The sequence below is a fragment of the Aphelocoma coerulescens genome, chromosome 2, assembly GCF_041296385.1.
Source record: "Aphelocoma coerulescens isolate FSJ_1873_10779 chromosome 2, UR_Acoe_1.0, whole genome shotgun sequence".
Lineage (NCBI taxonomy): Eukaryota > Metazoa > Chordata > Aves > Passeriformes > Corvidae > Aphelocoma > Aphelocoma coerulescens.
The window spans coordinates 142,679,797-142,702,894 of NC_091015.1; the positions used below are offsets into that span (position 1 = coordinate 142,679,797).

A 23,098-nucleotide genomic window follows, 5' to 3' on the forward strand; every position below is an offset into this window, starting at 1 on the left:
TATTTGTCTGAAGTTGTGAGAAGATGCCACAGCATGTGATCCAGAATATATTTTTTTTGACGTGTGATTGTTATTTGCTCTTCACTGTAGATTTATGCCTATGTGTTCGAGAATATCAGATCAGTTCAGTTGGAGGCATTACTTCTCTCCTTGCTGAGCATTGTCGTGCTTGTTCTGGTGAAAGAACTGAATGAGAAATTTCAGAGAAACATTAAAGTTGTCCTTCCCATCGATCTACTTTTGGTAAGTACAAAATTATATATCAGGCTTTTTCTTACAAAGCTTTCAGTAGCTCAATCTGCTGAAGTTTACTGTGCTGTCTATAGTTACCCACACCCACACCTGCCACTTATTAAATGGACAGCTGATTTTCATGGCTGTAAGTTAATTGTAAGAACAGGAAACAGTATGGCTAAATAATTAAGGAAGAAATGACATACAGTCCCAATTTGTATAATATTTTTCATATGTTCACTACTTTTTACATAATCACAAGAACATGAAGCCTAGAATGTTGAAGTGTAAGGAGTTTGAAATAGAAAATGAAAAGTAACTGGCACATTATAACGCCAGGCAAGTCTTGTTCTGAGTAGTTGTGACTTAGATGTTGCTTGTTATTTATCTACAACAAAGTTAAATAGCTATGCCATTGCTTTCTATCATTTTACTAACCGTTTTCCTTTAACATGGTATAGACAAAATTGAAATTAGCAATTGCATTATAAACCCCTGATTTAAGGATTAAGTTGTAGTCAAATGATCGGCAACAGATCACCGTCAGAAGGTTTCTGTTTTTCTTTAAACCTCTAAAAGAAAATACAAAGTATGAAGGACAGTTGGCTTTTAGGGCGTATCATTGCAATTACTCTTCTGTTACTGGAAAGATTTACAAGGACAAAATGCTCGAAAAGGAGGAAGTGTGGTCCTGGTCTCAGTGTTACCTTTTTAAAAGTATTGGATAAAATGTACCAGCAAACTAAGGATTGCAGACTGGAACTCATACCTGTTCTATTGTGATTTGTGTATTCATCTCATCTGAAATATGAGAAAATGAGTTTGAATCTCCTCGGGGTCAAACTTTCCACTCCCTCTGCAAGATTCATACCTGCTAGAACATACGAGGCAGACATATCTGCTGTGTTTTGTGCTGAAGTCAATGCTGCCAGTCTGGATCAGATGTGCTCAGAGAGCATCAGCTGAATCAGGAACACCTCAATTATGAGCTACTTTAAGCTGCTCACATGAATGGCAGTGCTCTGGGGCACATGCTGAATAGTGGGACTTTGATTGCCAAGGTTCCTGAGGCTTTACAAAGAGTCATACAAATCTCTTTCGTTAACACAGAATGTACAAACTGCACTATAGCCTCACTTCATTACTGTGTCCAAATCTCAGTTTCTTTTGACTCTTCCACATATGCAAAAAATAAATCATTATAATACTTTCCTGTTTTACTGGACTGATCTAAGGATAAATGTATGTGCCATGTACTTAGGTACAGCATTAATAGTGACCATGTCAGAAGCAACAGAAATGTAACATCTTTTTCTGTTTGAATCAATAGATAATTGCTACATCCATTGCTTGCTACTACGCTGATATGGAATACATCTATGGGATAGAAGTTGTGGGAAATATTCCTAAAGGGTAATGTTGGTTTTATTAGCTTGTGGCTTTTAAATATCTTTATTTCTGAGAAAGTCTCTGAAAAGGTCAAAGTAGTTTCTGAAATAAGAATTGGTAAAAATCTATTTTGTTTGTTTCCCATCTCCTCAAATACTCTTTCACAATTCAATCTCATGTTAACAAGTTATATGTGCATAGATATCATCACAAAAATGCATTCTTGTACATTTCATTAGCTTTTCATTGCTTTGTAGAATAAAAAGTAGGTACTAAGTACCTGATGATGTATGACAGGAGGGCAAGGCAGTCTTTACAAGATTATTGCAACCTCCTTTTTGAGAGTTTTCTTGGGTTATTGTAGCAGAAAGGATTAACAATGAGATAAGATTTGTAGATCACTACACTTCATTCCTCTCCACCCATATAGAAATTTTAGAAAATGTGGTTTCTGAGGAAATGTGAAAGATTTAATTATGTTAAATCTAGAAAAGAACATTTTTACCGTAGTTAGGGATACATTTTTCTCCATGACCTTGAAAAGAAGGCAAAAAAAATTCAATATAATTAACTGGAAAGAGAAATTAGATTAGTTGTCAGACAAAATGTTCAGACTCTACAGGTTGGTATGGAAGAGCGCAGCTGTTGTGTAATCTCCTGCTTGGATATAGCAGTGTTTCCCTAAATGTCACAAAGTACAGCAGGAATGCATGTGTGGCAGCTTGCACTGAAAGAAATAAAGTAAAGGACATTTCTGCGAAAGAAAATGCTTTTTAAGTATTCAGAGCATGCTATGAATCTGAGACTAAAACATGGCTAAATGTGCCCTTTCTGCGTGTAATGGATAGGTAAACTGTATTTGCAGCTTTAATCAGGAATTTATTTTCTGTCTAACCTCATACAAGTAGTGTTGAAAAAACAGAAGCAGAGCCTGGATCATTCCTGAGCATTTTTAGACATTTACCTGAAATACCTAACTGCCTTGTCAGTGGACAACATCAGAAACCTTAAGAGTACAATTTGGTTTTCAGTCGGTGTGATTTGTGCTCTGGAAAGACCAAAGTCTTTTTGAAGAGTTCAGAGACAATCTGGGGTGGTTTGGTTCATAACTTGAGTTGTTTCATTGAAACCCCCATTAGATGGAATAAATGTTTGTACTGTCAGTAACCAACAGGAATACAAAATTTTTTAAAGATTTAAATTTAACTTTACAGGAAAATCAACTATATTAAAAAAAAGAGAAAATATACAGTAGTCTCTTCTACTGAACATTACAAAATTAGTAAATGGTTGCTAATTTTATTTGTCAACATCTCTTTATAATTTCTCAAATTAAAGTTTTGAAATTGAATATTCCATCTGAAACTGTTTCATCTTCTACAAATTCTCTTCTTCTCTTCCCAACAGACTGATATTTTAATAATCTAAAATATGGAAAAATGTCACCTTACAAATAACACGAAAATAAGCTGTTCCTGTAGAGATTGTTTCTCTGGTATTTGCATGAATTGCAGGTATATAGAAACTATGTCAAGTTTTGCAAAAATTACTGTCTTTTTTTTTATAGGTTGCCATCACCAAAAGCACCACCCATGAGTGTCCTGCCTGAAGTAGTCACTGAAGCTTTTGGAGTGGCACTGGTTGGTTATGTAGCCTCACTAGCTCTTGCTCAAGGCTCTGCTAAAAAGTTTAAATACGCTGTGGATGACAACCAGGTAAAGCTCTTTCTCCTTAGTGTCACTGAGCCTTGAAATTACTTCACCATTTGGGGAAAGTATCATAGATGAGCACCCAGTAGGATAAGTTATGTTCCATATAGCATCCTGACACCTTCTAGTGTTTACTATAACACCCAAAACTTGTTCAAATTGTCTCTGCAGAATGCCCTCATTGGTTGATCTGCTCCTTTTGGGGAAGCTCATCCTTCAAGATAATCTTGTAAGGCTACATTCAGTGCAGCATTTGGATATTAGTGTATTTTCCACTGCTCTCAGATGAGACAACTTCTCTGTTGCAGTGGGGATACTGCAACACGCCTATATCAAACCAGGAGTCCCGTGGAAAAGAAACAAATATAAACGGACGGATTCTTGCTAGATGTTTCAGAGATGTTTATTTCCCCAGCCGCATGGCCGGGCTCTGCTGAGGGACTCTTACAGTCAGGACCTGAGCTGCTTTGCCCGCGCAGGGGAACACAAACCAACCAATGGGGAACGAGGCTGAGCAGGGGCAGGGAAACCCCGTGCCTCCCTCAGGGCTACATGGCGCGGGGGAGGGACCCCAACATCTCACCCGTTTTATTTTAATAAAAGGAGAATGAAGACAATTGGATAAACATAACAAGAACAGTTTCAAAACAAAACAAGCCACCCTCCTGAGTCTTTAAATGTCCAAACAAATTCTGTGGAACATCTCAGGGCTGACAGAAGGGAGACAGAACTCTCTGGACATGCCTGTGGGGAAACTGAGGCAGGAGAGGGTTTAATTTCTTTCCTCCCCCTTTTCATCCCCCCATCGGCATCGGAAAGGGATTTTTGGGGAAACAATTGGCAAAGGCAGGGGTTTGTGAGGGAAACCATGGATGAAAAAACAGATTGGGAATACACTGGGGGTAATAGGACATAGGGTAAAAGGGAAAGGTGGGATTAGGAAAGGGAGACTGTAGGGAGGGTTTACAATGGAGATATTGTCTAACATGACTACGATTTTTTGCATATATACTGCCTTTTACAGGAACACCATCAGGCCCAGTGACCTGCGACGCTTGTAACCCTTTTCTACCTTGTATGATTTTGAATTCCACCACCTCCCCATCTCCCAAGCTTGGGATGCATTTTTCAGGGTTATTCTTTTTAATAGCAGTTCTATGCACGAATATGTCTTGCTGGTTATCACATCTTGTTATAAAACCATAATTTTGTTTAACATTATACCATTTCACTGTCCCTAAGATCTTAGCTACCATGGTCTTTTCCTTTTTCCGAGTGGCTGCTGTTTTCTGTCTCGCTGTGTCTTTGCTCTCTCTTTCGGTCGCTCCCGTGTTGGAATTATCGGCGCGCTTTTCCCAGGGTCGCGTTCGGGGCCGCGCGGGCTGGGCCGGGCCGCGCCGCTCCGTTCTCCGTGTGTCGCCTCCTCTGGTCACAGCTTTGCTGCTGCTGCCAGGCGCTGCATCTCGGCCAGGCCCCCAAGCGATGACCCCCCCGTGCCCCGCTCCAGCGCGCGTTTCGGCTGGGCACGGCTCCACTCTGCCGCTGCCAGCCGCCGCCCGCGCGCCGCCCCTCTCGTTCGGGCGCTCTCGGGGCTCGCTCCACCACGCGCTGCGCGGGGCCGGGCGGGCACTGCCGGGTCCCGCCGCTCCTGCCGCGCCTCGCTCCGCCACTGACACGGCGGCCCGCGTGGCTCCGCCCGCGCACGGGAACCGTCTCGCTGCTGCTCGCAGAGCGCTCGGTGCACGTGGCCTGGGTCGCATGGACTCTGAGGCAGGTTTCCCTTCGCCAGAACACAGCTGACATTGCTCAACAGTCTCGGTTATTAAATAATATTCACGAAAATATTCTTCCATCGGCATATATTTTGACTCAAATATTAACTGGGTCCAAACGGTCTTCCAAAAGCTCTTGGTAAGAATTAGATCCCAAGAAACATAGAAAAAGTCCTTAAACAACCATGCCAGGAAGTGTTTCAGTTCTTTCTGAGCTTGAATCAAGCTAAAATTTACAAATCGTTGTTCAAGAATCATTTTAAGTTTAAGATAAATGTCCATATGCGGCTCTGAAAGCCAAGAGTCTTCCCACGGTTCCTCCATAGTTTAGATATGGAATAGCAAAACAAAACCAAGAAGAAGAATCCAAAGTTTCCAGGGTTTACTCACACAAAGTCGCTTTGGGATCGGGGATCATTCTGCCCTCAAATCTCCACCATTATGTTGCAGTGGGGATACTGCAACACGCCTATATCCAACCAGGAGTCCCGTGGAAAAGAAATATATATGGACGGATTCTTGCTAGATGTTTCAGAGATGTTTATTTCCCCAGCCGCATGGCCGGGCTCTGCTGAGGGACTCTTACAGTCGGGACCCGAGCTGCTTTGCCCGCGCAGGGGAACACAAACCAACCAATGGGGAACGAGGCTGAGCAGGGGCAGGGAAACCCCGTGCCTCCCTCAGGGCTACAGGGCGCGGGGGAGGGACCCCAACACTTCTCCTCTGGAAGTTGAGCTCTTATAGACAAGTTATGATGTTAAATCAGCCACCAATTAATAAAACAAAGCAACTGTAAAACAAAAACAGGTACTTATAGCCCCATGACTTATCTGATGTTGTGAGAAGAAATTGTTTATACTTATGCAAAGTGGAAGTCTCACCCAAAATGAAGGTTTATTTGTAAATAAGAAGCTATGTGAGTTCAGAGGGTGCTGCCAAATTTACAGCCATAGGAGCTTTCTGTTCTGAGTTCCACTTTGCAGAGGACATGCTTAAATAAAAGTGGAACATCTCTACGCTACTAGATTGCTTGTCGTGGTGGGTGGGTAACTCCAAGCCAGCTGGAAATCCATGGAGATGATAATTCAAGCACTGTGGTAAGAAAGGCTCAATTTCAGAGAGCTGGCACTAGTACTGTGAGCTGAAAATGCTGCCTCCACCTTTCTGTTAAGTAGTTTGAGATAAATGACATAGGGTTGAATGAAGAACTGTTGTTTTGCAGCTGGAGGTCTATTTGGACACCCTATCTAGGCAGGTTGGTCTTGCTACATCTGTTCCTGACCTTCACAACTCTTATGTCATTGGAAAACACAGTGAGAACATTCTTGTCTATTCAGTTCTCTATTTTTCAGTTTGAATACATTGGGCCATGAATTTCTGTTGATGCTTCAGAGCCACATTTCTATGGAGCAGAGGGAGAACGCTTTGAACTTAATGCAGATCAGACTCCAGGGTGACATGCTGCTATGTTTCAAGGCAGTCCATGGAACACAGCAACCTGTAGATCTTTCCGCACCTTTGGAAGTCTTGTACCTTACTCAGCTTCATTACTGAAGTCTTGGAAACTCTGTGTATGTCTGCATCAAATAATGGAGCAAAAGAGCAAAACCTCCATGACAGGAGAGCAGTGAGGGGGTGTGGCTGTGCTCAGGGGCCAGGCGCAGTGCTTGGCATGGGGACTTGTGCGTGTGTGAGGCTCCCGGGGGTGCTGTTCTGTGCTGTGAACACAAACTCATGAGCTGGTGTTTTCCCGGCTGGATACAGCACCATTTGTGTCCTAAGCACTCTGAGGTCTTTTCCTACATGTTTTCCTCATCAGACCAATATGCTCCTTAAATTCTGTGATGCTGGGTGGCCATGTTGGAACACGTCCTTAAAAAACACTGTTCTTCTTAGACTGGCTTCTTCAAGGTGGCTTCTCCACTTTTTCTTCTACGAATCTTTGTTCAGACATGTCTGCATTTTGACTGTGAACAAACACCAAATATATTTGTGATGAAACACAGCATGCCTATAATGTGGCTACCACACTTCACTCTCACTAAAACGTGCTCTAAAAAAAGAGAAATCAGTGGCTGTCTTTTTCCAGTGAGTCATAAACCAGAAACAATCTGGACAGTTTCCAGATACCAGTACTTGGGGCCCTGGCCAGTTAAAAAAGCAGACATGGATCAAAATGTAAATATTTTGGTTGAACTTCATCTTCAAAACGTAGCAATAGCATTTATTCTGTGAACAAAATGTCTCTTCTGCTTTTGATGAATCTGGTTCAACAGCTCTATCATTCAAATTAGTTCTGAGCTGTGAGAAGATATATTCTGTTGGGAAATCCTTTGTCATGCACCTGTGGGATTTTTTTCCCTCAAAAATATGTCCATCCCTTAGCATTGCTAATATTTACATAGGGGACTCCTATGTTGGTGAGAGGCATTGAAACAATAGGAAACATTGAACAATAGGAAAAAAACATCTTCTATTTAATGACTTTGCAGGAATTTTTGGCTCATGGCCTCAGCAACGTGATTCCTTCATTTTTCTTTTGCATACCAAGTGCTGCAGCGATGGGACGGACGGCGCTTTTATACAGTACAGGAGCCAAAACACAGGTAACAGCTTAGAGTAAAGTATGTCTGAGAATTAAAGCTGTGATTCTGCTCACTGGAATTTGTACTGATTTATCCATTGTGTTTCCCTAGTCTCCCTTTTCGTCTGTCCTGAGAATGACTCTGCCCTGTCATTTTTAACAATCTGCATTAAATTGCATTCAATCAGTGATGTCTTCCTAGGAAAGACAATGGTCCCTCTTATTAATTTTTATGTTTCATTCAATATAAACTGTAAGGTCTGTGGCAGCAAGGAAGTTAGGAGTTGTGTTTTCAGACTGCAGAAAACTACATAAAAGCCCTTTCAGTTAATGTGAATTTGTTAGCATTGTAACAAAAGTGCCCTCTAATGGTGTTTAATGGATTTAATGGTACTGTCTAAACCAAAGTTTTAGGAAAAAATCACGTTTAATTTAGTGCTTCTATCTGATTTCCAAAATAAAATGAAAGTAACCTTTAGAGCTGTTTGTTAAAAAACCACAAGTAACCTCCCAGCTTCTGCCTTGTGACATGGTGTACTTGTCCTATCCCTCAGTGTACACTGAGCCCAGAGAGATGATATTTAGATTTTTGAGGATTTTTTTGGCTATTTTCTGCTGTAGGAAACTAAACCCACAAGTTCTTATTACAGTCACTGAGGAAAGAGGAGACTGTAATTGCTGAAAATGATAACTGTGACCCTGTGAGCCCTTCATCTGTCTGAATCGTGCTTGTGAACAAGAGAGGTGGCAAGCCACCTGGGGCACCCCCACAGCATTGCCTCTTCCTCTGAAACTCAAGGGCCTTCAGTGGCAACCCGCCATCAATGCTATGCCCTTTGGAGTTCACTGGTATTCTCCCAGGTAACAAGTGATAGGACAAGAGGAAACACCACCAACTTGAGCCAGGGAAGGTTTAGATTAGAGATCAGGAAATTTTTTTTTCATAGAAAGGGTTGTAAAGCATTAGAACAGACTGCCAACAGAGTCACCATCCTGGGAAGTTTTCAAAAATTGTGTGAATATGGCATTTGAGGACATGGTTTAACGGTGAACCACCATGGTGGTGGTGCTGGGCTGATGGTTGTCTTGATGACCTAAAAGGTCTCTTCTAACCTTAACAATTCTATGATTCAATGATTCCATTGTAATTTTATAGCTGTTGTTGCTTGTATAAAGGACATTAGCTGCAAGGAAAAGGTTCATGAAGTACAAGACTAAGTGCAATCCATAGGTACTGTTTCTCCTCAACCATGTCCTGCAATTATTTCTCATGCAGATGCCACAATATTAAGGAATTATACAGGGCTTTACTTCAATACTCTACATGTCAAATACTTGCTAATTAGCCTACAGAGTACTCCGAACTCACTTAATAGTACTGAACAATCTAACAAATAATAATTTGGAAAAGTATTTATATGCAAATATTTTAGCTACCACTTGGCTATTAGTTATTTCATATATTTTAGTTGAATTTTATGTCACACCATGTGCCATCATCTCACAGACATTCTCTTCTGTAACCTGTTAATGTACTCATTTTACAATTTGCAGTTGTACTGCATCATGTTGTACTAGCTTTTCCATGGAAGATTTGAGGTAACCTGCAGACCTATAATGTGAAGAAGGCTCACAGGGTATTTGAGCACTTTGGCTCTGGTTCATGTAGGCAAAGACCCCGATAAAAGGTTATTCAATACATGAAATGGAAAAAAGAAACCACTATAATTTGATTTCAAGATAGCAAACACATGGTAAAAGTCTGCTTGGTTTATCCATTGGTTTCACAGTATAGCAGTGCCTGGCTCTAAAAGTCAGAGTATGGCTGAGTTAGCACTATGAGAACACTTTAATAGGCATAACAATTTCTCCCCTGCCTTCTTGGAAAGCAACACATCAGCTTAATCATCTCCTTAGTGGCTGCCTAGGCAGAATGAAGACACGAGAAGATCATCACTTATAAATATTGGTGAGGTCATAGGCAAAAGGAAGCCTTGCTTTAATTACATAGAGGGAAGTCAGTTTGGCACAGGGCATGGAAGAAATGCAGAGAGCCTTTCAGGGGCACAAAGCAGCTCTTTTTTTCTCAAATGGCTATACCTGAGATGTAGTTTTGTCATTTGTTCCTCAGTGGTATATTTTACTGAGAAAAAACAAAAGTGAGGAACTCTATCATGGACTAGAAGTGTCCTCCAAATAGAATCAACACTTTTTTTTCTTGCTCTTCATGAAGGCAGAAAGAGGGAAAAGTTCCTTGTGACTTTACCAGCAGATTTTCTGTCCCTTTTTCTGTAAACACTTTGTCTATCCTTCTTGATGATATTTTTAAGTACACCATGACTTTAATTTTCTAGTGTTTTAACAACTTGTCTGGTTTTGTTTTTAACAACTTGTCTCTTAAAATGAAACCAAATTATTTTAGTAAAGAAACATATTATCAATATAAAAATAAAGTGAGCATCTGTCTACTTACCGTCAAAAACCTTCTGTGAATCTCAACTGTATAAGACCAGAAATACTCAGTGAGCACTCAGAGCGGAATAGGACAGTGCAATTTTACTGTAGTTTTCCATCAGATTAATACCATAAATACTGTGAAGAAATGTATAATTATTACACCATATATTTTTCTGAATTTATATTACTTGCATTAATTATAATCTTTAATATATTTTTTTAAATGGTGCCTACATTTTCTTAAGTAAATAAAGCAATATTAACATGAAATTGTTAGTGGTTTCTGGTTTAACAATAGTTTTCTTTTAGTGTTAATCCAAATAAAATAAGTTAGAAGTCTTCTCTTGTGGAAAAAATGATAGCAAACATAATTCTTGCTCAGTGCTGTGACAAATCTGTTATTTAGTACAATATAGGGTACATGGCTATAAATAAGTTGCAGAATGACAGTAGGTGCTGAGAAACTTCTGGGATGAGATATTGCACACACACGTTCCATTTAATAACCAAGTGTGTAAGTGATGCTCTGATGTATATCAGTGGGCTGGCAGCAGGGTCAAGCACAGATATTGAGGTCTCTCATTACGTTTTCACTGTAGTTGATTAAAGGTAATAATCGGAGATTAAAATTGAAATTATATGCATCTTCAATGCACAGATACATTAACAGCTAACACCTTCAACATCTGATTCTTGACTTTGTCTACAATATTTTATAATTTATCCTTTTCACAATTTCTGTTGTTGTTGTTGTTGTTGTTGTTGGACTGACTGATCTGCAATTCTTGTTTATCGTTTTAGGTGGCTTGCCTTATCTCTTGTGTATTAATTCTTGTGGTGATCTATGCAATTGGACCTCTGCTCTACTGGCTTCCTATGGTATGGTACTTATCCTTTTTAAAGATTAAGATGTCAAACATTTTCTAATGACAGTTTCTTTCAGGGAAAGATAGTGCAACCTCTAAAACAGCTCTATTTGATTTCAGTGGCTGAAAGAATAGTCAGGGCACTACAAATCTCGAAATCATAAAATACAGAGGTGACAGCATAAGACATATAGATTTTAGACATATATAGTTATATATAGGCTATCATGTAAGCATATAGAAGTGAATTTCTCTTCTATGTACTTTTGGCAGGTAGTTTATGAAAAATATACATCCAGGTTGCTGTGAACTTGTAAATTGACAAAGTGTGGTAGAAATTAATGAAGATTCATTATATTTCTCGAAGATATGCATATGATACACAACTTTGCCTTTCAAATAAATTTGACACAAATTATTTTAGATAGTGATATAAGCTTACAGAAAGATTATGAAGTATTCCTATATCTCTGTCATGGAATACATCTACACTATGACTCTATGAAGCAGGGTGGCATCTTTTCACATAAGCTATATCTAGCTTTTGGTATTACAAATTAATAGTTAATTTTAACTAGAGGCATGTCAAAGCTGCAAAATACAGCTCCAAAATTATCCACAATTCTGCCATGTATGTACATGAAGTTTTAACTCAACCATGTTTAAAAATTACTTTGTGCTATTGTTTACATGGTGTCATGAAAGTTCTCACTTTTCAAACACAGATCCTTTTATAGCTTATTTTAACCATGCAAAGTAAGGACGCTTGAAGAGGGGTGCTCAATATGTCCTGATTTTTTGCTGTACTTCTTCCCTACTTTCATTTGTTTTTATATGGATTGTATGTGAATTTTGACTGGTTTCCTGTAGGCTTTCCCCCCTATATTTTAAAAATACCTTTTGGTTTTTGCTTTCTTGATAATTTATTTCTCTTCTAATATGCTTTTTCAGCCCATCTATGCACTGCAAGTCCATCAGTTTGTACTCTGTTCTTTTTGGCTCTAGATGATTTTTTCATCCATCTCTTCCTCCTTCCTGATTCAAAGAACAAAAAATTATTTTGTTTGCTTCAAAATTAATCGACTTTGGCCCTAGAGGCCTTCTCTAGCAGAAGGGAAGGAAGTGAGGAAGGGGAATTAAAATTCTTCACTGCGTAGAAGTTGAGTGCTGATTTGCTTTTGTCCTTCAGACTGTGGCAGAATGTATCTGGTCTGCTGATGCATGGAAGAGTCTTGGGTAGTCCTGAGGCTTCTGTCATTTTTCTCACAATTAGGTAGCCTGTAGACTGCCTTCACAAAAAAAGGGGGATGAGGGGATTGATGCTGTTAGCATCTGTCACAAGGATGCCTGTGCTTATGTCATTTTCTAAACACCTACCAGTTTTTTTACAATTTAATTATGATATCGACTGCTAAATTAAAGAAAAAGCAGAAAAATTGTTTTCACTAGCAATTCTGCAAATGGCTTTTGTTTTTATGTCTTTGCAGTGTGTGTTAGCAAGCATTATAGTTGTGGGCTTGAAGGGGATGCTAATGCAGTTCCGTGACTTAAAAAAATATTGGAAAGTGGATAAAATAGACTGGGTAAGTAAAATTTAATCTAAGGAGGTTTTCCTGAGACCATTTGGCAAACACCTGTTAGCTAAACTTTAATAGTTCTGTGGCCCTAGAAGAGACAACTGCAAGGTATTTAGTAGTACTTTTTGCGCACTATCAGCTCAGAAGAACAGCATCTGTAATATCATTTGTATTAAAAAAATGACATTTTAGTAAATGATAAAGAATCAAACCTAATGCTACAGATGTGTATACAGACAGATCAACTTAATGTCAGCAAATACGTGTCTAATTTTTATGTCTTCTCTATCTGTTTAACATGCTTTTGCTACTGTAGCATTATTGAACAGATTTTGGTATCTTCATCCTCTGGGAATATGGAATGACCATACAGGTCAAACAGAACTGGAAAAATAGTGATGCAGAAATATACAAATTGAGGGGTGCTGTAGGTAAATTGCCTTAACTCTTTCAGATTTTGTAAGCAGAATATCTACTGTTTGAACATAGTGAAAGATTCTGCTCTACGAGAGGAGGAATACATCAGAAAGAGAAGATAGGTGAAAAGAGATATAGTATGAAAATCTAGTTTAATGCAAAATCTAAATAGTCTGAGAGATTTTGCACAGAATGCCTAGCAAATTAAAGATGAATCCATATGTAAGGACACTCCTGGATTTCTCTTCTGTGGGAGATTTTGGATGTAATGGCCAATTAGTGGAACCAAAATTTCTATGCACTTACATAAATACATACATGCTGACATCCCATATGTTTGAGTTAACAGTACTCAGAAAGGTATTTTGGCCATATAAGCCTTTTCTGTGGTGGGATATACAAGTAATTGGAGTTAATAATGAACTTTGTTGACTTCACCAGTGACTTAGTATTGTACACCAGTAATCATTAAGTCTAGACTGAATAAAATTTTTTTTAATAGAGTACTGGATTAAGTATGGGAAACAGAGCTGAGTAAACAACATCAAGTTTGACTGTGAGATTTTTTGCACTTAGTTGCAGAAAACTAGAGGTGCAAAAAACTTGTTTTCAGGGGTTTCTTTTGTATTATCCAGAAAAAAAAGCCCTATCTTTCATTAAATCTTTTCTTCCTCAAGCAGTAAAATTCAGAAAATATTTTCTGTCTCTTGTATTGTATTTGATCTTCAGCTTAACCCATATTTTCAGTGACAGAACTGGTGGATGATGCAGATCAAGAATTGTTTTGGGAACAATGGACTTAAAATGTTGATAGTTATGGCAGAGAGATATATCTTCTCCATCAGTTCATTGAGATAATAAGTCATTATGTTTTCCAGCAGGATATTCTGGAATCTCACTAGATTTGACACATCTTCACAGATAGACTAGCCTAATTGATTTTTGCTTTTCTGGTTTTGGCAGAAAAGGTTGTGTGAGTGGTTCGTTACTACACCTCTGACATCTGTCATCATTTCTAAGAGAGGTTATAGAATGGGGGAGTTTGCTGGGTTCATCTTTTTGATTAAACATACTTGAGCAATGATTTATCTTCAAGTAGTTTTACCATCAGTCCTTAGCTTGACAGGATAAATCATCTTGCTTAAAATAGCATAGTTTAAAGTAAGCCTATAAACATTGATCTTGCATTGCTGCCTGCTATGAGGAGCTCCACCAAGGCCAGTGATTTGTGTAACTACACTGGTGTTATTTTGGCCTGAAAAGATTCACCCCAGAAATTGACAGAACACTGGAAATGAATCATTCCATCACCCAGGTTATCCAAAGTGTTTTGAAGATATAAACCCTAACAAAACATTTGGAAATAATTAGCAGCTGTCCTTTCTGGAACTGATTCTTTGAAGGGTGTGTGTCATGTAGCATTGAAGTCAGGTTTGTTTTGCTTATAAGTCTGGCAAATGATAGCGCATGGAAACAGAGTATTATGAAGTTTGTTACCTTGTTTCTTCTTTAAGCATCTCATTAAACACAAGTGGTATGAGTAATATTTATTTGTTGACTAGTTCTTTATAAACATAATCCTTTTACATGTGGAAGGTAAGATAATGTTCAGGAGTTGGACTTGGGGATCTTCATTGCTTCATCTATCACAGGATATTCTGGGTTTCTATGAAATCTCTTCTTTCAGCCATGGGTGGCTTTTTCTTTCAGATTTACATCCTGCCTCTCAAATCACATTCGACTGCTTTTTAGCTACTACCCCACTGTCCTTATTCCAGAGATCTCTTTCCTGCTGTTCATAGCATCCATATGAACTTCAAATGTCTCCTGCTTCACTTAAGGTTTTCTGTCAGTCCCTACACCTTGGTTGGAGAACTTCAACAATCTCAGTTTAATAATTGCACTATTCCACTATATATGTTATATGCATAACTGAGAGTGATTTGTCTTATTTTTTTCCTTCTTTTTCTGGGAACTGCCAGGAAGCTAATCTGGCATTAGTCTGTAAATATGTCCCATTTGTCAGGTCCTCAGGTCAAAATTTGATTTCCTTGTCCTTTCTATAAGCCTAATTTCTTATGCAGGCCCACTTGACTAACTTACCGTTTTTATTCTCCAGCTTGACAGTGCACTTCCCTAGTATCACTAAAAAGACCAGTGAAGCTCTTGTTAACTCTTGATTTTAAGGCTCAGCATCACAGATAAACTGCCTTTTAAGACAGACAAAACTACTGCCTGGCAATGGACTGCTGAAGAAAAATGTTCTCTTTGCTGTTAACAGTTGGACTTGAAAGTAAGATGGAGGAAAAGTATTTCAGAAGGTGATGTTCTAAGTGAAACATTATAATAGAATAAAGATCATTTTCATGAGTTAATTATATAGCAGGGATATGGGAAGTCCAGCAATGGAACACTTTGGCATTTAAAGAGAAAAGAATGTTTTAAAGTTGCACATATGTCTTGACCAGAAAACTACCACAGCTGAGACAAAGCCAGGTTACATGCCTGACATGTAGGGCAGGAAGAATGGCAAGAATTTGTGGTAAAAATTACACATTCCCAACATGGCACTGTGATGACAGGTAGTTATGGATGCATGAATTGTAATTGTATGTACATATATTAATATTAAAGGATGTAAGGAATGCTACTAATTCAGCGATTAAAGTAGATCCAAGAATGAGGGTCTCATTTTTGACCAGTATCCTCCAGGATCTTGCCATTGTGAATTTCCGAGACATGATAAAACACCCTGCCAATCTATTTTGTTAAAATACTTAGAGGAGAGGGCCTGGGAAGGGTCTTCCTCGAAAATTTTGGAGCTCATTAGTGCAATTTCTTGGGGTTTTTTAGAACTTCTTCACATATTATCCTCAGGAGGAAGATGGCCTTTTAAATTTGTTCATCACACATGGGTCCTGAATCATGAGAAGGCTCTGAGAGCTCTCAGGGCTCTGCTATAAAGACAATTTTCTATGAAGTAGGAAACCATCTCTTCTGTGAGAATAATTTTACATCAATGCCTCTAGCTTATGACATCATAGGGAGATTTTCTATTCTTCCTGCATTAGTGAATATGCTACTGTGAGTTATATTACTTGTGCTGTAGTTGGCCTCAGTGGGGTGGGAAGGAATTTGCAAATGCTTAATCCAACGAAAGTATGATAACCATATAAATTATTTTTAAAGAGTAATATTTGTATCAGTCCCTCTGTTTCCAGGGCTGTTTGCAAACAAATACTGTCTCAACCATTGTGGATGGAATGCCTGTGAAAAATTATATTAAAGAACTACCATACCACTTTATTATCATAGGATCATTTAGGTTGGAAAAGACCTTTAAAGACCACCTAGTCCAACTGTTAACCCAAAACTGCCAAGTCTACCCCTAAACCATGTCCCTAAGTGCATTAAGCAGCTCCTGCTCTATAGCTGTGGTGGTCTTCACTTGAATCCTAAGTTTTGATGAAGGGTGTGCTGAGGATGAATACACACATAAGTCATTTGTTTGCAGAGGGATGTGGGAGCATGGCCATGTCACTCAGTCCTTAGAGCCAGAACCAGGATTCCAGCATCTTTCCTGCTGAGAAAGCTCCTGAATGAGCAGGCTTTAATGGGATTCTCCTTTTGGCTATATTGTGGTGGCTGTAGCATGGGCCTCTATCTGAGCAACTCATCACAGCCTCTGGTCAGCTGAGTCATGTTCATCTCTCCCTCTATTAAGAAACAGCATAACCAGGTAGGAGTTAGATGAACTGCACCTTGAATTTTCTTCATCCTGATAACCAAATCCATTTATTATGGTAGGAAACCAGACAGCTGTGTTGCAGATAGTTAAGTGCAAGGAACCCTACCCATTCAGGTGATAGCTGATCATATCCTCAGTTTGCAATGAAAAAGGGAAGTGCGTAATCTGGTTTCAAACTCACACAGAAACATTTCTTATCACCATACCTTAGCATTGCATTGTTAGCCCTAGGTTCAGAAAGTATTCTGCAATTTATTTATATGCTTTTTCCTACCAGGTGCCAATTTTAGACTGTCATCAATGGTGGATGATTAGACCCTATGAAATGGAAAGTCTAAATGGAGGCAGCTGCTGTACACAGTCATTGTACCTCTCAGTGCTTCTGATACTTTCTGATATATACAGGAGTTGACATAAATGCATTTCTTCTGCTTGTTTCTCTTCTCCCTCTTTAGAGTTTTTCTCTAAATTAGTACAGTACAAGGATACTTTGAAGGTGGATTTTGTTTTGATTTTTGAAATTAACATGTGCCTATAATATATTATTGCTAAGATTTGAAGAGTGATTAGATTCTATCTGTTGTGGAGTATGCAATAACCATCTTTAAGTAAATTGCCAAGGAAAACTTTGGTATTTTTATGACTTCTTTGTTGAACTTTGCAATAACCCATGAATTAAAAAAAAAAAAGTCTATCAGATCAACATAACTTCTTTCTACAGGTTTGGTGCTACCCTAATTAAAGAAGTACTGACTCCAGGCCAATACAAAGCACTGAAAAGGTGATTGACTAATGAGCATATGATTGTTTTGGCTCAGGCTCTACAACAATGGCAGTCTCTGATTACAGTTAAGATGTAAGATACTAGACTGCTGGAGAGGCACTTAACTAGCTTTCTCAGTACTCAGCAGTACTTAAACATTTCTGGCTTTGATTCTTCCTATGCAGACTTTGTATTGGGGTTTTATGCTTTCTGTTTTCTTCTGAGACATAAGAATTTTGCAGGTCTGCAGCAGTGATTTAGTTAGATGTGATGAAGTTCAGGTCTGCAGCTTAACTGGATTGCACTGAAGTGGATTCAGGTGTTGTCAAGGGCTCAGTCTTATTAAGATAGGCTAATTCTTGATCTCTCAGGTTTATAGTAGTTCTGTTAGTTTTTCCATGTCCAGGTGAGTTTCTTTATAAATGTATATTGGATTTATAAATCTTAGCATTATTTTCTTATTCATGAATCAGAACTCAATATCTGTTGCTCATAAAGGTAGTCTTTGCAAATATATGCACAACAATTTGGTAAGATGTCATGTTAAAATACAACTGGTGATTGAGGACAGTTTCAGTTTACCTGTTTGCCTAGCAGCCATCCTGTTGAAGAAATGAGAACTCTTTTGCAGTAGTTAGGAATCTTGGAGATGAAAAAGGCTTCTTGATAGACTCATGTAACACTCTGTCCTCTATGAAGCACAAGTTAGTATAGTATGACTTACATTTTATAATTCATAAAATAACAGTTCTGGGATCTGCTCAAGCAAAATTCTTGTGGTTAGGCTGAAAGTATTCTATTGTCTCTGGCTTTCGTGAGTTAAGTGAAAGCATGAGAAAGGATAATCTTAACACTGATTGTGCCATTGTAATGTGATCTGTTATTCTGCAAACATGAACAAGAAGCACTGCAATTCTTGAAACAGGCACCTGTGGGGATCTGTATATCCAGAGGAGTGAAAATACTTTCTATTCTTCTTTAACCCCTTTTATAGAAATATTAGATAGCAGTCCTTGCTTAAGGCTCCCTCAAGGAAAGAAATATGTACTTTATTATAACAATTGGGTTGGTATAAGAGATCAAGTAATTTGTACTTTTCTTTTAATTGTAAAATCTGCATGTCTCTTAGCTGTACACATCATTGTAGTATGGAAATAAAAGTGATCATTTCTGGTTATAAAATAAAGGAAAAATTGAAATGTGAAAGTTTTTAAAAGTTTTTTTAACATTTTAAATTTCTTCTCAAAGTTACTTTAGTTTCAGATATGCTTGTGTGTATTTCTTAAACTTGTATTTAAAATGAGTCCAAAGTTTTAGTAATCAAATATTGAAAGATGGGGAAGTAATATGAAATCTTACCATTTCCACTGGAAGGAATTAATTCCCCAGTAATTTTTATTTATTATAGAGCTGTTTTAGTCAGCTGTACTCTGATAAACGCCACTGTTAATCAGCCTCCTTGCAAATTATAATTCCCACTTATATGATTAGTGGGAGAAAAGCTCTCTGTATGTGACCTCATTAGGGCACCTCATTATGTGAAAGGAAAGGAGGATTTAAAATCTGTGCAGTGAAGAAGGTGACAAGAATTTGCAATGTGAAAAATAAAATACAGGTTTTCCAAAACAACTGAATTCATTGTGAATTAAGCTGTTAGCACAAACACAAATGCTATTTTAAGTAACCCTGGAAGGAACCTCTGTGAGCACTGGGATGAGTTGTGCCGTGCTGTTCATGGCCTCCCACGGGGAGGCATTATTTTATTTGCTAATTCAGTCTTCAGTATTTGCCAGTTCAAAGATGAGAATGTTCATCATGTTCACATCTGAGAAACTATCTTAGTTTTAAAAATCTTTATTTCTGATTCATAAAGCTCACATTACTATAAAATTTGAAACTAATTACTTCTTTTTGCTCCCCTCCTTAAAGAGCATATGGGTTAGTACCTATGTGTTTACAATATGCTTTGCTGCTAATGTGGGACTGTTGTATGGCGTTGTCTGCACTATAGTAATCGTGATTTTTCGCTTTCCCAGGTAAGAAACAATTCATTGAAATGTTCTACTAGCACATTATTATGTATTCTTTCTGCATATTGCTTCACAGTCAGGATAGACATACGGTATACTAAATTTAACAACTCAACTTCAGTTTTTTAGTTGCAGAAAATTGCAAGATAAGACAATTCAAAGGGAAAAGTCACATCATTCATTATGTGAAGGTAGCATAAAATCAACAGGAAGATTAATAATATTTTTTTCCATTAGATATTTATTTGCTCCTTAAGGAGAAAGTATGTCTGGGAAGCTTTAGTAACTAAGAGCCTTTATAAACCTCTAGGTACTATGTTGCACAGGAGTTGGTAGTTGGCAATTGCACTGCTAATATAGATTAATGAAACATAACTGTACAACTATTCTAATGTCTAACAAAAAGTATAAGTTCTGTGTATCAATTAGAAAAGTCAGGATAAAGAAACTAGAGCAATCAGAAATTCTTCTTTTTTTTAATATATTACAGTTGCTACTTTGGATCATGAGTAAAGGGAAATATAGCTGAAGTTCATGATTGATTTGTGCTACAGAAATAATTCACAGCTCACCAGTCCTGGAAATTACTTGCTGCTTGCATGCAGTTGTTTGCATGATCATTGAATCCCACTGAAATTAAGCACAATATAGACAGCTCGATTAAATGCTTGTTAAAGTTAATGGTGTTAGACATTTGTGCACAGCTCTGTGCTCACAGAATAAGTTGCAGAACCAGCATGAAAATAGCTCAAAATTTCAAGGCACTTAAAAATGATGGGAGATTGATTCAAGCAGAAACTATCAGTACCTTTGTGATAACATTGTGCTACTCAGCAAACTAAAATTTTGGTATATTCTGGTAGTAAAACAAAAGGCAAGTTTTCATGTTGTTTTTACCCTGAGCCTGGATGTTAGAGGTTCTCCAACAGCAGAAAGGGATGGATATCTAACACAAAAGAGCCTGATCTAGTGGAGACCTCAGTCTGAACCTGCACTAATTAATGTAAATAAGACTCTTTCCAGTGATCTCTCTGTTCTTCAGTGAAGCTGCACATGCTTGTCCATGCCATCTAAATACATTGAACAAGGTAGCAGCCTTAAAACTGGTATGGCACAGATAGGGTTAACAAGATAACCTCTAGTAAGCCATACAGTCATGAGCAAAAGCGTTAGCAGGAGTGAAGCAAGGAAAATACCATGGACTACTTATTGTAAAATTTCTGTTCAGATGACAGACTATAGGATGTGGTAAATATTATGTAACAGAATGTATTAAAACCAGCAGCAGCCACAGCTCCATTTATGCAAAGATGAGAGAACAGCTGATATTTGAAAGGCTCGTTTATCTGGCCCCAATACCTGCAAATACTGCTTGTATATTGGTGCATCTGTCTGACAGGATAGCTAGTTTCACAGTCTTCAGCAGTTAAATGTGTTCCTGCAAAGAATGTATTGAATCGGAAGATCCTACGCTGAGCTCCCTTTCCAAGGCAACTTTCTCTTTTCACTGTGTAGAGAGCACAGGAATACTGGCCCTTTCCAGTAAGTCCCCCATTTTGATAGCTAGAGTGCAATGTTCTGCTTCTTAAAGACGTGTCCATTTCAATGACAAATAAAATATCTTTATTTTTCATGACCCACAGCTATTCTACATATTTATTTTCCCTTTCCTTACAATATGATTTTGCAGTTAAAAAATATTAAACTTCTTAACTTTTGAAGCTATAGGTTATATATGAGCTACTTTGACTTGAAAATAGTTCTCTTGCCAGCTAATGAAAATTAAGATTTTCTTCACCAGAGAATTTCATTATTCATATTTTCAAAATGATATAATTCGAAAATTTTTACTCTTTAAGTGGATGGTTATCAGAAAAGATAAGGTCTGTAATCACAAAAATATGCAGATTGCTTTGTCAGACCTTTAAACTGCTATGCTGTAGTTTGGGGTGTGTGTCTTTTTGTTTCTGTTCAAGGCTTCTAATGATTTACTGTACAGATTTTTCTCTATGTATTGATTACAGAGCAAAGACACTCAATTTGAAAAATATGAAAGAGATGGAATATAAATACAAAGCAGAAGATAATAGTGTAAGTTAATTTCTTTTTTAACCTTTTGTATGTGTGTGTGTTTCACTAATTCAGATTTGTTTGTTTTCTCTAGTTAGTTACCAGATTGTAATCAGGGAATCAAGGTAATGTGTTTATGATAAGACCACTTGAAATCTAAAGCCAGTATAATATAATAAAAACAAAACTAGTTGGCCATCAGAAACTGGAATATTTTCAAGGTTCTGCTGCTTGTCTGCAAAGTGAAGTTAGGCAAGTCCTCTTAGATCTATCCATCTTAGTTTATTTGTCATTTTTAGTTAACAAACACTCTTTCTAAAGTTTCCTAATTCCAAATTTAAGGAAATATCTTGCCAGGAATGGCAAGGGCAATCTGAGCAGACAATAGCAGTCTCCATATTCTTATCACATTTCCTAAAATCCTCTAGTATTCTCATCATCCCCAATCTCTTTTCTGAGACCATTTCTGCCACCAACCCCTCGTGACCAGACTGTTCCAGAGGACACCATATGGCTGGGCAAAGAGGGGCAGCACCACAAAGTTGTCACAGACTGCTTCACACATCTCATCACCCTTTGCACATGAAAAATGGATGGAAGAATCTCTCCCAAAGACTGTGCCTTTAAAATTTGGCTTCTTACAAACCTAAAGCAACCACTCAGATTCTTTTGGTTGTTTTCATTGCAATTATCATCAAAGTTGCTTTTGCTCAGGTCTATGGTAAGAAGAGAAGGGTAATGACCCAGAGAGGTGAACTCCCACCTCCAAGATGAAATGGTAGGTCAGCAGCCAAGAGAGAAGTAGAACCATGTGTCCTTTGAGCACAGAGCCCCACCACTGGGACATTCTGCCTACTCCACCGTGGCAGTTTCTCTTACGTCCTTTTTCCTTTCCTAGTGCTTATGAAAGATCTTATGTATCAGTAAGCCACATGCTCAGCAGTTATTGCTTCACCATTAAGCAGCTCTTCTTTAAAGAATTTATTATTTCTGGCAAATGTCTTCCATCAGAGCTAACTTGGGCTCAAAATCTGAACTTCCAAGGGCTCAAGGGTATTTACTGTTTTGGCATGCTGAGCAATGTTGGAATGTGAAAGGTACATAAGAATGGGGAGGACTCTGAAATGTGAAGTAAAAACACTGTTGTTGAGGCTGGCCCAGCTGTCAATTATTATATCACTTTTCATTCTTAATAAAAATGTTGGAGTAACTTTGTCAGAGATGGGTAACCAAAATTTGATTTGCCTGCTATTTTTTGTATCGGTTCATATCATGAAGCACTTTGTACAAATGCTTATACTTTTTTTTTTTTAAGCTATCTGCTCCCCTGCTACTTTTTTCCCCCTTATTCAGTAAGATTAACGCCAGTAACCTAGTAATAACAAACTAGTGTCTGCAGACAGTGGGGAAAATAACATTATGTTAGAGAAGAAAATTGCTCAAGAGCTTATTACACAAAACAAAGAAGGAAAATATGCCTTT

At 38.1% G+C, this 23,098-nt stretch overlaps 1 protein-coding gene across 1 annotated transcript in view; it reads left to right on the forward strand.

Moving 5' to 3' along the window:
- SLC26A7 (solute carrier family 26 member 7) overlaps window positions 1–23,098 on the forward strand; it is a 77,057-nt gene that overhangs the window by 40,455 nt on the left and 13,504 nt on the right. Inside the window, exons 6-13 of the mRNA XM_069005082.1 lie at window positions 91–243; window positions 1,565–1,647; window positions 3,191–3,338; window positions 7,597–7,710; window positions 10,947–11,024; window positions 12,499–12,594; window positions 19,446–19,552; window positions 21,571–21,637. Coding sequence (XP_068861183.1) covers window positions 91–243; window positions 1,565–1,647; window positions 3,191–3,338; window positions 7,597–7,710; window positions 10,947–11,024; window positions 12,499–12,594; window positions 19,446–19,552; window positions 21,571–21,637 — 846 coding nt within the window. The remainder of the gene's footprint in view (window positions 1–90; window positions 244–1,564; window positions 1,648–3,190; window positions 3,339–7,596; window positions 7,711–10,946; window positions 11,025–12,498; window positions 12,595–19,445; window positions 19,553–21,570; window positions 21,638–23,098) is intronic.